We start from the raw sequence: 12391 nt of genomic DNA on the forward strand, positions 1-12391 counted from the left end.
GATATCAGGTGAAAGAAGTTGAATAAAAGTTAGAAGAACATAGAAAAGATTGGTTATACATGTTGAGTTTCTGAAGAAATGATGTCATTGGAGAAACAAAACTTTTATTGATTTTTAGAAATATTTAGGGCCAATTTGTTGTGTAAGTTATTTGAATTTATGATGAACCTCTGACCACTTTTTGATATTTTTCTGATTCAACTGAGTGGTGTCATTGAGCCAACACAAAGTGGTGTTCATCCAGGGATGAGATTTTGCCAGAGAAAGGATGAGCATCGAGTCAGGGGGCTTAAAGTAATTATGAGAAAGAGACTATCTAAAATTACTTGGGTAGGAGAGAGATTGGATTTTTGTGTATTTGGTATTTGGGAGAAGAGGGGTCTGGGTATGTACATGAGATGTGTTGTTTATTCTCTTAAGAGAGAAAAATGAGGGGATTAATGGACTGTAGTTCTGGACAAGGTGGAAAACTCTTAAAGTGGAAGTATTGATGCAAGTGCTGTGACAGGCTGGAATGATGCAGTCAGTCCCTTCATCTGTAAATCAGTAGAATATTAGCAGTTCAGACTCAAACCTTGTAAAAAATAGATGGAGAAAAGGAAGTCCCTCACAGTAACTGGAGCCATAATCAAGACAGAATGTTTCTAGAATAAATGGAGTTATCTGCTTTCAGCCCCAGGTGGTAGCTATTGTCTGCTCTGATGATACGTGATAATAATTTGTGATCCCAATGTCTTAAAATAAAGTCACTCATCTCCAGTAGAATTATGTCCACAGTGAAGATGTCCTCTCATCCCCAAAGAGATAAACATGCATGAATGAACTGAGGTAATAACAACTACTGCTGCCTGGGATCATAAGAGACCTGAAATGAACTAACAGGAAGTAAAAGGTGGCTGAGAAAATGAGAATGGACCCATCTGCAGAGGATCATAAGACCAGCAAATACAAGGTCTTGCCCAAGATGCCTTCAGAAGCTTTGCCCATGAGAACTCTAAGGACTTCTGCATACCTGGTGGCTACTGCTGTGATCTCTGCCCAAAAGGAGCCTGTGACCAGTATCTAAAGGGCTTCTGGACCCACTGGACTCTTCTGGAGGTACATTTGTCTCCGGAGTCATCGTTGTGGTTTTTTTACTCCCTTTATTACTGCCTGCGTGTAGAATGATAATTGTATGAATAACTCTTGGTACATGGTAAATCTGAGCATATGTAATTGGCTGCCATGTCATTGTGAAACCTCACAGCATCAGTCAGTGTCAGCACAGCCAGGCAGCTTGCACCTAATGCAAATCTCAATGGGCATAGTCTACAGGCATCTAATGACTCAGGTACTTTAACAGTCACTAATGAATGTATCTCCAAGGAATAGTCCAACAACATATGGCTGGCCTGACTCAAGGTAACTATATGTCCAATCCAGGGTCATACTGAGTGGACACCTGCCAACCACAGGTCATTTCCCCTGCCTGCCATTGAACATTCAAAAGTGACTGGTGTAAGCAGACATTAGTGAGCTTGTTCAACTCAGTATTTGCTTCTTCTGATGGGATCATACTCAGGATCTAGGTCATTGTGCCTTATTGGAGTCCTACACATTTTACTTGCAAATTATATTTGAAAATTAAATTACCATGTTGCCAGTCAGTCACAAAATGTTTTTAAAAATTGCATTCTAGAACCCGTATTAACATCCTGTGACCTGTAGAAAACAATAGAGAAATGTATTAGACAAAAAGTTCTGGCAAAGACCAGTGTAATACTGGCCTGACTACTTAACCTCAGGCATTGGTCACATTAACTCACAGAGCTAAGAAAAATAAAAAGTACTAGTCTTGTTAGTCTTGTTACTCAAGACATTAGGAACTATCTATTTATATAGATAAAATATTTTAGTGAACAAAATATTACAATGTCATCCGAAAGAATATGTCCCTCTTCCAGAGAACCTAGGAGGTTATCATGACCTCTGGAAAGCCTGACCAGCAATAACAGTGAAAGTTTCATAGCTGCCTGAGTGCAGAAATATAATCTCTACTGAAAATAAGTTTTATACTAGGCAAGAATTTCAAGATATCCATAGAATTTTTGCTCACAAAGTCAAATCACATGTACAAATTCCATATGGTCTAGGAGTTTATGGTGGTAAATTCATTATGCTTGTGGGAAGTGAAGTAGGACAAATGACTGGAATAGCAAATAATTCCAGGATTCATGATGAATTAATTGCTAGAGCACAAAATATCCAAGACCTTCATGACTTATGATGGGGATGGATAACAGAAGTTGGATGAGACAATACCCAAACGTGATTCCCAGGTTTACCTAAACAGTGAAAGACTGTGGAAGATGCCATTAAGCTATCTCATGAATATGGAAGATTATTATTCACTTCTGATGTGACAGAACTTTATAGGGCACCTGAAAAAATTCTCATGAAAAACCACTTTTACAAAATGTCAGGTTATGATATCTAAGATGAAACCAATGAGTCACAACATTCACATAATACACTGTACAACCCTGACCTCTTGACTGTTGCAAAATGTTTCTTACCTCTAAACCAAAGTTTCATTTTATAATTTAATTTTTCTCATTTTTTCTGCCCTCTCAGCTTAAGAAAAGATCATTACAACCTTTTTGGTATGTTTTCATATATGCTTGCAAAGGGTTGTAAAATTTTATTGTGACTATTCTTGCTCTAAGCCAAAACTTCCCTAATCTTTCTTTAGAGATTGTGGAATAGCATGTTAGTTTCCTTTTCATATCCAATTGTTTCTTCTGTATTCATTAGCCTAGCTATATGATTATGTCTTTTGAACCTCCCCTGCAGCTAGGTTTGGTCGTGTGACTAAGTTTTAAGTAAATAATTTGTAAGCACTGTGCTATGAGTACCTTCTAAAAAGCCTTCCTCCTTCTTTTGTCCCTCTACCGTATTGTCTGGAATGATGATCCAATAGCTGGAGATCAGTAGTCATCCTAGGTAAAGCAGGCAGGGGTGATGGGCAACACAGTCTGTTAACTCCCTTACTGGAAGATAACTTTCACAAGAATAAGAACCTTGTTTATGTTGGTCCAAGCAATATCCCCAAAACTTACATACAGTGTGTGGCATGTTTGCTAAGGGCTCAGGTACAAAATGGGTATTGAATGAATGGATGAATTAGTTTACTTTGGAGCCATAAATAAACAAGGTCTCAGCTCATTTCACAGAATCAAACTCCTGATTAATTCAAATCACAGTACTCTAACTTATTTCCCTTTGCTCTCTCAGACTTGCCAGTGTCATGGTAGGATAGGATTTTTCTTAATGTACTTCAATATTGTCTTCAATCAAACTATTTTAAAATCTATTTTTGTAACAATGTTTCCCAATATTTTCCTGTTTAGAGAGTTTAAAATTCTTCCATTTTTAAAGTCATGGATATCTGTGGACTGGGTGCAGAGGCTCACGCCTGTAATCCCAGCATTTTGGGAGTCTGAGGCGGGCAGATCATGAGGTCAGGAGTTTGAGACCAGCCTGACCAACATGGTGAAACCCCATCTCTACTAAAAATACAAAAATTAACCAGGCATGGTGATGTGCGCCTGTAATTCCAGCTACTTAGGAGGCTGAGGGCAAGAGAATCGCTTCAACCCGGGAGGCAGACGTTGCAGTGAGCCGAGATTGTGCCACTGCACTCTAGCCTAGGGGACAGAGTGAGACTGTCTCAAAAAAATAAAAGGTAAAAGTAAAGTCATGGATACCTGTTTTTGAGTGTGTCTGTTGTTAAGTGCAGGCACTATTTTGTAGCTTTAGATAGACATCATCTCAAGTCTGTAAGAATTATCCAAAATGGTATCTAATGATATTTCGAGGTCTTCAGACACTATTAACGCAGATTGTAGCCACTAGATCCTGAAGGTTTTACTAGATATTGGTTACTGAAACTGAACTTTCTTGAACTCTTTTTTTTTTTTTCCACCATGGTTTCTGCATTTCAATGTATCACCTATTTTTGTCCTCAAACTTAAATATTTTCAACAAAATTAAATTACATATGAATCATCCCTTCTTTCCTGATTTTTGAAATTACCGATTTCTTCCTATGATGACAATTCTTCTGGTTCTTTTTGTAGTTACCTTATGTTAGAGTTTATGAATATTCACACATTTTGGAATTGCATATAATTTTCTTCTTAATTATTTTTTCCTCTTCCCCAAAAGTTGTTGTTACTTCTTGTAACTCTTTGTGGGAAAAATTAAACCCATGTTTCACTTTTTTGATGCACTTACTGGTAATTGAACCCCTTGATTTATGCTCAAATTGCTTTTCCAGTTATCCACTTTTATGGAAGACATTATTTGGGTTTTGTTTAGTGTAACAAACTGTTTTGTTGTTGTTGTTAGGTATATTAAGAAGTGTAGACTTTTCTATACATAGTATCGTTTTTCCCACAGTAGTTTTTCGAAAAGTCTGTTCAAATAAAGGTCATCAAAAGATCTCTTCCTAAACCTTTCCTCTACCAGAAATATCTCTGGAATGACGTGGTCCTTTCTCCCTTCTTGCTTTTGTGTAAGTCCAAAGCTAATCTGCCCCTGATCCGGATTGCATGCACTTGTGCCTTTTAAGGGCCCTTCTGCATTTGTTCTTCCTTTTTTTCTTATAAACTCAAAACTGTATTTTCTCTATTGGCTCTTTCCCTTTAACATAGAAGTATACTCACCCTTTTTGTTGAATCTTGGTATAAAAGGCTTTCTTTACCATATTTACCCTTTAACTACTACCTACATCTCTCTTCTCAGCCAAATACTTGGGAAGAGAAGCCCTCAGTTTGTGTCATTGTTTTCTCACCTCCAGTTTAATACTTTACCCACTGCCTGACATCCAGCTCACTCACATGCGCACAAGCCCAATCACTAAATTATCATAGCTGATTTGTAGCTTTCCTGCCCTCCTGGCAATATATTTGACTCTGTGCATTGAGATAATGCATATTGAGTACTTATTGACCACACACTGTGTTAGGTGCTGCTGTTATAGAAATGAAAAGCAGACATCATCTCTTTTCTAATGACTTATGGAGGCAACCATTCCTGATTTATATGCAGGTCTCTTGACTCCCAGTGCTCACTTTTGCAAGCTTCACTTAATGCCGTGGAAATCACCCTATTCTCCAGGGATTTTTCTTCCCAATTCTTCTTACTATACACCACTTCTCAAGGCAATCACTTCCATGTCCATGGCTTCAGTTGCATTCTCTATTCTCTGAGGACAATAGAATTTTAAATGTTTTGTTTCATGTATTAGCTTTATTTTATACAAGATGCCTCATTTGCCATAACCATAGATTCAGAATTCCTCCATGAAAGTAATAAATGAAAAATGGTGATATTATTAGCATGCGAATTTTAGGAAATTTCCCCACTCTTAATGGTTTGATTTAGTATGTGTGGTTTTTTTTTGAAAACATATGTTGGGATGTCACAAATTGACTTAGCCTGCAGAGATTTATATTCAACTTTTGACCATAGAATTCCATTTTATGTGACCCTGAGAGTAAAAAATATCTTTTCCTCCTTACCTGTTTCTCTTCCTACATTCTCTGCCAGGAGGAAGGCACCGCTATGTACCCAGTCTTTTCCAGCAGAGCCTGAGCAGCTGTGTTTTCCCTCTACTTCCCCTCTTCTTTCACATCTCATGACCAAGCACTTCCTATTCCATCTCCCAAATGATCAGAAAACATTTTCCTCCACTTTTTTTTTACTGCCACTGCCTTTATCATTACTCTTCTTTTAGATAAAATCTCTTAATTGGTCTTGTTACTTCCTGCAGTCCTTCCTTATAATACAGACCACTATACACACATCTGATAGAGACTCTTCACCTTTGTGTGGTTCAGTGACTCACATTTTCAGAATAAACTTGAAACCATCCCAGCATCAAATTTGGGGTCAAATAGAGGTGGATCTGTATCCCAGGTTTATACCTTGTCCAGCAGTGTGGTCTCAGAAAACTGAACTCCTTAAGCCTTTGTTTTTGTATCTGCTTACACCCATTAAGAGTTAGGAGTGTTTTGGCCGGGCGTGGTGGCTCACGCCTGTAATCCCAGCACTTTGGAAGGCTGAGGCAGGCAGATCATGAGGTCAGGAGATCAAGATCATTCTGGCTAACATGGTGAAACCTCGTATCTACTAAAAATAGAAAAAGTAGCCAGGCATGGTGGCAGGTGCCTGTAGTCCCAGCTACTTGGGAGGCTGAGGCAGGAGAATGGCGTGAACCTGGGAGGCGGAGCTTGCAGTGAGCCGAGATTGCGCCACTGCACTCCAGCCTTGGTGACAAAGCAAGACTCGGTCTAAAAAAAAAAAAGAGTTAAGACTGTTTCACACATACAGTGCTTGGCATGTAGAAGGGACTTAATCAATGTTGAATGAAGGGGAGGTATTTTAAAATCCACATTAAAAAAATGTTTTTCTTTTAAAAATATACTAATCTACAGTGTCACTTTCCCTCCAAGCTTGACTTCTGCCTTTACTTTCTGATATGGTTTGGGCATGTCCCCACCCAAATCTCATCTTGAATTGTAATCCCATAATCCCCACGTGTTGAGGGAGGGACCCAGTGGGAGATAACTGGATCATGGGGGCAGTTTCTCCCATGCTGTTCTCATGATAGTGAGTGAGTTCTTATGAGATCTGATGGTTTTATACATGTTTGACAGTTGCTCCTTCACACGCTCACACTCTCTGGCCTGCTGCCATGTAAGAAGTGCCTGCTTCCTTTTCCACTGTGATTGTAAGTTTCCTGAGGTCTCCCAGCCATGTAGAACATGAGTCGATTAAGCCTGTTTCCTTTATAAATTACTCAACTTAAGGTACTTCTTCATAGCAGTGTGAAAATGAACCAATACAGTTTCTGATAATCATGCTTGAGTAACTGGGGAATTTATACTACCTGGGATTAAACTGTGGCCCCAGCCTGAGCAGTCGTGTGACCTTGGGGAGATAACTTGCCTTTTCCATTTCAGTGTCTTCTGTAAAACCTGTAAAATGAGATTGTTTCTAAGGGTTAAATGAGCATAGCACAGTTAGAACACTGTCAGGCACATACTGATTGCCAGATGTTGAGTATTCATCTTTATTGAATTAGGACTGTGGTACCCCACTTTACGGCTCTCTATTTTGTATGACAAAATCATGCTTAATGCTTTGTTAGTAAAAGAGAGAAAATCTGAAAGTCCTTGCCATGGAAGGAAGAAACGGGAGAAAAGGGAGTTGGTAAGTTTCAGCATTTCAGAACTTGGAGGAATAAGTTAGGTTTCTATTTTATGGAGAAAGAGATGGAGGCAGGATGGGTCCTAAGGTGTCATTCAAGACACACAGCCATAACTCTTTATTGAGAGTAGAGCTAGGGCCCCAGGGACCTGCTGTGGTCAAGTTGCAGACAAAAATGGCCACTCATTGGAAGACAGGAGAGGAGTATTTAGTTACAAAAGCAGTCAACAATTCAGGTGTATCTACATTCAGTCAGCAAATAAAAGTTGCTCAACTTGGTTGCTAATGGGACCCACTCTACTAACTGAGGGTTTGTATAGAACTCAGAGGAAGATGGCTTCAAATAAGGAACCACCTTGTGCTTTTCTTAGGACTGAAAAGATCAGTAGCTGGTAATGAATGAAAACCTTAGTCCCACTGGCACTGCACGAGGAGCAGCAGCATAAGCCACAGGGCGGGGCAGCCCAGGCAGGGGCATTCTGAGCTGTTGGGGAGGGGTGGCAGCCAGGGTGGGGCACTGTGAGCTGTCAGGGAGGGCATTGTGAAGTGTGGGGTGGGGCATTGTGAGCCACAAGCCTGGGCTTCCACCTGGGCCAGTGGGCTTCTGTCTGTAGGTGACTGCAGGAGGAGGAGGAGCTCCATCTGTACTTTCTTCAGGCATTTTTTGTGTCTCTCAGCGCTTGTTGGGTTCACAACCTATTAAATAAGCCAGCTGGTCTTCACCCTCCCAGACAAGTCAACTCATGGGAGGTGGCAGGGTGCGGGCATTGGCCCAAGCCCTGGCTGGGGCCAGGCTGTGGCGTAGGCAGGCAAGCAGCAGACAAGACCATCTCTGCAAGTGCAGCATAGCCTCAGCCTAGGGCAGTGGGAGTGTGTGGCCAAAGCTGTGGGCAGAGGCACAGGTGGTGACAGGATTAGAGGCGCCCCATGGGGAACGTACTGACCTGTTGTGTGTGTCCCAGGGCCAGCCCTGAGTTGGACCAGCACCAGGGGTCAGTGTGCCCCTGTGGGTCTGAGATCTATAAGACAGCAGCTGGAGACATGGTAACAGGAGTGCCTGCAGCTGCTGCTGTACAGCCTGGTGAGGTGACTTTTGAAGCTGGTGAGGGCCTCCACGTGCACCACATCTGTGAACGGGAGATGCCAGAAGGTAAGGAGGTAACGGGTGCCATCTGTCCTCAGCACACTTCTGGCTGCTGCTGTCACCAGGGTCCTCTGGGAGGCATCCCCAACCTCAGGCTCCTTTCTGCCTATAGCCAGCTATCCTAGGGCTGGCCAGGAACAAAACGTGGTCTTTCCCCTAGTCTTTCCCCACAGAATCCAGTTTCTTTTCTCCTTCCCTCCCAAACTCCCAGTTATTTCTCCCTCATCTCATTCTCCCAGGCTGGCATGGGACCATTTGTTTATGGCTGTTCTTGTCTGTAGCTCTATTTACTACCTGTGGGACTTTGTTGAGGCTTCTTTGGAATATTCTCTTCCTTTTCTCAATAAAAACTCAAATATCCCAACTTTCCAGTACCCATCCCATTCTCTTTGTACCTATCCAGATGGTACCTAAGTGAAGCAACCAGGTAAGTGCCTAATTGTTTCCTTTGTTAAAGTAGCTAAATCTCAGGACAATTTATATTGAAATATTTGGTGATTTCTTATTTAAAATCAGAATGCAGGTTGCCATAGGAGAGACTGTATGGGTTGCTTTAAGTCACCGTGATAGAAGCTGCTTGCTTTCTTCTAACTAATTTGAACATAGAAGGAAAGAAAATGGAGGGTGCTTAAAATAATTGGGAAAGGTGTGAAATGTCATGGCCAGGGCTGCAGAAAAATGGGTGTGAGGGGGTTCCCCCAAGGAGTTTACCTATGTGGCTCTGATTACTTTAAAATTCTTACTTTAACACAAAATGTGTCTCCAGATTAATTAAGTCTGGCGACTTAACAGACATTATTTACCTCCTTGTTCTAAAAGAGAGGTGGAGTTTGTTTGTGGTCAAAACTTTCAAAAGACGTAAAACGTAAATGTAGACTTTGAATGTGTAATATAAAGATTGAAGGTTAAAATGTCAGACCTTGCCTGTGTAAGACTGTTTGTTGCCATGGCTCCCTCTTTGTCCTTCCCCCTCCTGACAATAGCATCTTGTTCAAAGATAAGAAAGTTGGAGTTTTTCAGTCTCTACACTGCTGGGAGAGGCAGAGGGATGGGAGGGGGTAGAAAAGAGAAAACAGTTGGTTTGCCTCTAAAGTTTTGCAACGAGATGAATCTAAGTGAAAAGAATTCTGGGTAACAATATGGTTCTTGAATAAAAAGTAAATTTTTCCAAATAGAAAACATTGTATCATAAAGATATTAAATCCATTGGCTCTTTGGTTTCATTTGAATACCAGAGATTTATTACTGTAGAGGAAATGTCTTATAGCTCTTCCATTTAAACTTTGTTTCGGCTCCGTATAGCCAAGACAATCCTAAGCAAAAAGCACAATGAGAACACATGGACACAGGGAAAGGAATATCACACACTGGGGCCCGTCGGGGGGTGGGGGACAAAGGGAGGGAAATCATTAGGACAATACCTCATCCATGTGAGGCTTAAAACCTCGATGGGTTGATGGGTGCAGCAAACCACCATGGGACATGTATACTTATGTAACAAACCTGCATGTTCTGCACATGTATCCCAGAACTTAAAGTGAAAAAAAAAAAAAAAAAAAACACTTTGGTTGGGCTCTTATTTTTTTCAGAGGTAGAATAATTAAGACTCATGGTGAGTGTGACTTTGTAACTTGGAGTACTATACTCATTTTTCAAGATATTTAAGAATTTAGAATAAACAAATATGTGAATTAATTCATTACACCTTTATACACAAAGTATGTTTACTTGTGTAAACATACTCCACTTGGTGGTATAAGGAAAGCCTCTGAGTGATTTTACTCACCAGTTAATAGATGAGAAGTGTTGGATGAGAGCCCAAAAAAGGCTCTTTATTGTCATTCTTTAGGATTATAGCACAGTTTATGTATGTCTCATTTGGCCCTTTGCAATACAAATAAGGCCTATATACGTTCTCCCTATGTTTTGCTAATGAATAAATGAAGACTTAGAGATCTCACGTGACTATGGAAGACAGCTACTCAACAGAACTAAGGTTCTATGTCCTCAGAATGACATGGAAGAGACAGATATGCTGAATTTACTTTTTTAAAATGAAAAAAAAAAAAACTCCAGAATACATCTTATATTTTGTCTATAAAATAGACCTGTCTTTTAAAACATACTACCATCTTGTTTTATTGTATGCAGTCGATTTTACACAATTTAAAGGCAAATTTACATTTTTTTAAATAAAGGAAGGTCTCACTATGTCACTCATGCTGGCCTCAAATTCCTGACCTGGGCTCAAGGGATTTTCCCATCTCAGCCTCCTGAGTAGCTGGGACTACAGGTGTGTACCATCTTGCCTGGCTTCATCTTATGTCTATATATTCATTAGTAAAGGTAGTGAAATAGCCTAAATGTGGCAGTCAAATAAATGAGTTGATAAATTTTTATAATGATCACATCTTTTTTTCTCCTCTCCCTCTATAGATATACCTTTGGAGTCCAACTCTTCTGACCATCCAAAGGCAAGCACAATATTCCTGAGAAAATCTCAAACAGATGGTGAGACAACATTGTTTTTTCTGCCAAGAAAAAGAGTCAAAACTCTTGTTGTTTGATCAGATGTATTATAGAAAGTATTTAGAAACTCATATTGCTTTAATTTTTTCAACTTTCCACATATTCACTTGTCTTATTTTAATATGTGATATGCTTTTTTTAGTTATTATGTGTTAGTGAAATCATGTAAACTTTTGTTTATACATTTTGCCATCTTTTTATCAACACAATTTGTCGTGTGGAGGAGTCATAGATTTATCTTTATTTATAATTTTTTGCCCCTTTTCCCTTGCTCCAAAGAGTACATTTTAAAGATAGAACTCAGGCTTCAGCTTGGTTTCCATTTAAACAAATAAAAAAACCATCCATAGTGGTTCATCACCAGAGATTGAATCTGTGATTTTGGCCTCCTCTTGCACAGTCCCCTGATCACATGCGTTTTATCACATCCAAGTTTATGCTTCTTGAAACTTTTAAGTTATTAAGCTTTTCATCTGATGTAATGTAAATTTAAACATGCCCTACTTCTGCTTATTTTCCTTAATGTTTTTTTTGTTTTTGTTTTTGTTTTTGAGACGGAGTCTCGCTCTGTCGCCCGGGCTGGAGTGCAGTGGCCGGATCTCAGCTCACTGCAAGCTCCGCCTCCCGGGTTTACGCCATTCTCCTGCCTCAGCCTCCGGAGTAGCTGGGACTACAGGCGCCCGCCACCTCGCCCGGCTAGATTTTTGTATTTTTTAGTAGAGACGGGGTTTCACCGTGTTAGCCAGGATGGTCTCGATCTCCTGACCTCGTGATCCGCCCGTCTCGGCCTCCCAAAGTGCTGGGATTACAGGCTTGAGCCACCGCGCCCGGCCTATTTTCCTTAATGTTATGTTAAATCCTCGTTTGTTTGCTAAAAAGCCATACACAGCCAAGTTTTCCAGTTGATTTAAGCAGCAAGAATACAAGTGAGGATCTATAATAATATGGGAAGTAATGTAGCACAGTAAAACATGGGAGTTTGTAACCTTTCTTTTTGTACTTTGAGTAAACTTTGCCTGTCTTGAGTCCGTTATTTCTGGTTAGAATATGTCTTCATTTTTGCATTATTATAAAAGAGGTACATAAGGCTGGGTAATTTATAACAGATAGAGGTTTAATTGGCTCATAGATCTTCAGGCTGTACAAGCATGGCTTCAACATCTGCTTCTGGTGAGAGCCTCAGCAAGCTTACAATCATGATAGAAGGCGAAGGGGAAGTAGGTGGTTCCACATGGTGAGAAAGGAAGGGAGAGGCAGGGAGAGGGAAGGTGCCACACTCCTAAACTACCAGAATGAGAATTTGCTTATTACCATGGGGATGGCACCAAGGCATTCATAAGGAATCCACCGCCATTACCCAAACACCTCCCACTAGGCCCTGTCTCCAACATTAAGGGTCACATTTTAACATGAGATTTGGAGGGGGGAAAATATCCAAACCATATCAGAGTTGTTTTTCCCAGT

At 40.3% G+C, this 12391-nt stretch overlaps 1 protein-coding gene across 2 annotated transcripts in view; it reads left to right on the plus strand.

Moving 5' to 3' along the window:
• The window catches only part of LOC104678082 (cyclin-Y-like protein 2), a 60065-nt gene that overhangs the window by 9626 nt on the left and 38048 nt on the right, over positions 1 to 12391 (plus strand). The window contains exons 1-2 of one of the 2 annotated variants that reach the window (XM_030940060.1): positions 8182 to 8404; positions 10835 to 10909. In XM_030940060.1, coding sequence (XP_030795920.1) covers positions 8182 to 8404; positions 10835 to 10909 — 298 coding nt within the window. Of the gene's footprint in view, positions 1 to 8181; positions 8405 to 10834; positions 10910 to 12391 lie in introns of those variants that run through there. The other variant, XR_004059942.1, reaches the window with a different exon arrangement.

This window comes from Rhinopithecus roxellana, chromosome 11, assembly GCF_007565055.1.
Source record: "Rhinopithecus roxellana isolate Shanxi Qingling chromosome 11, ASM756505v1, whole genome shotgun sequence".
Lineage (NCBI taxonomy): Eukaryota > Metazoa > Chordata > Mammalia > Primates > Cercopithecidae > Rhinopithecus > Rhinopithecus roxellana.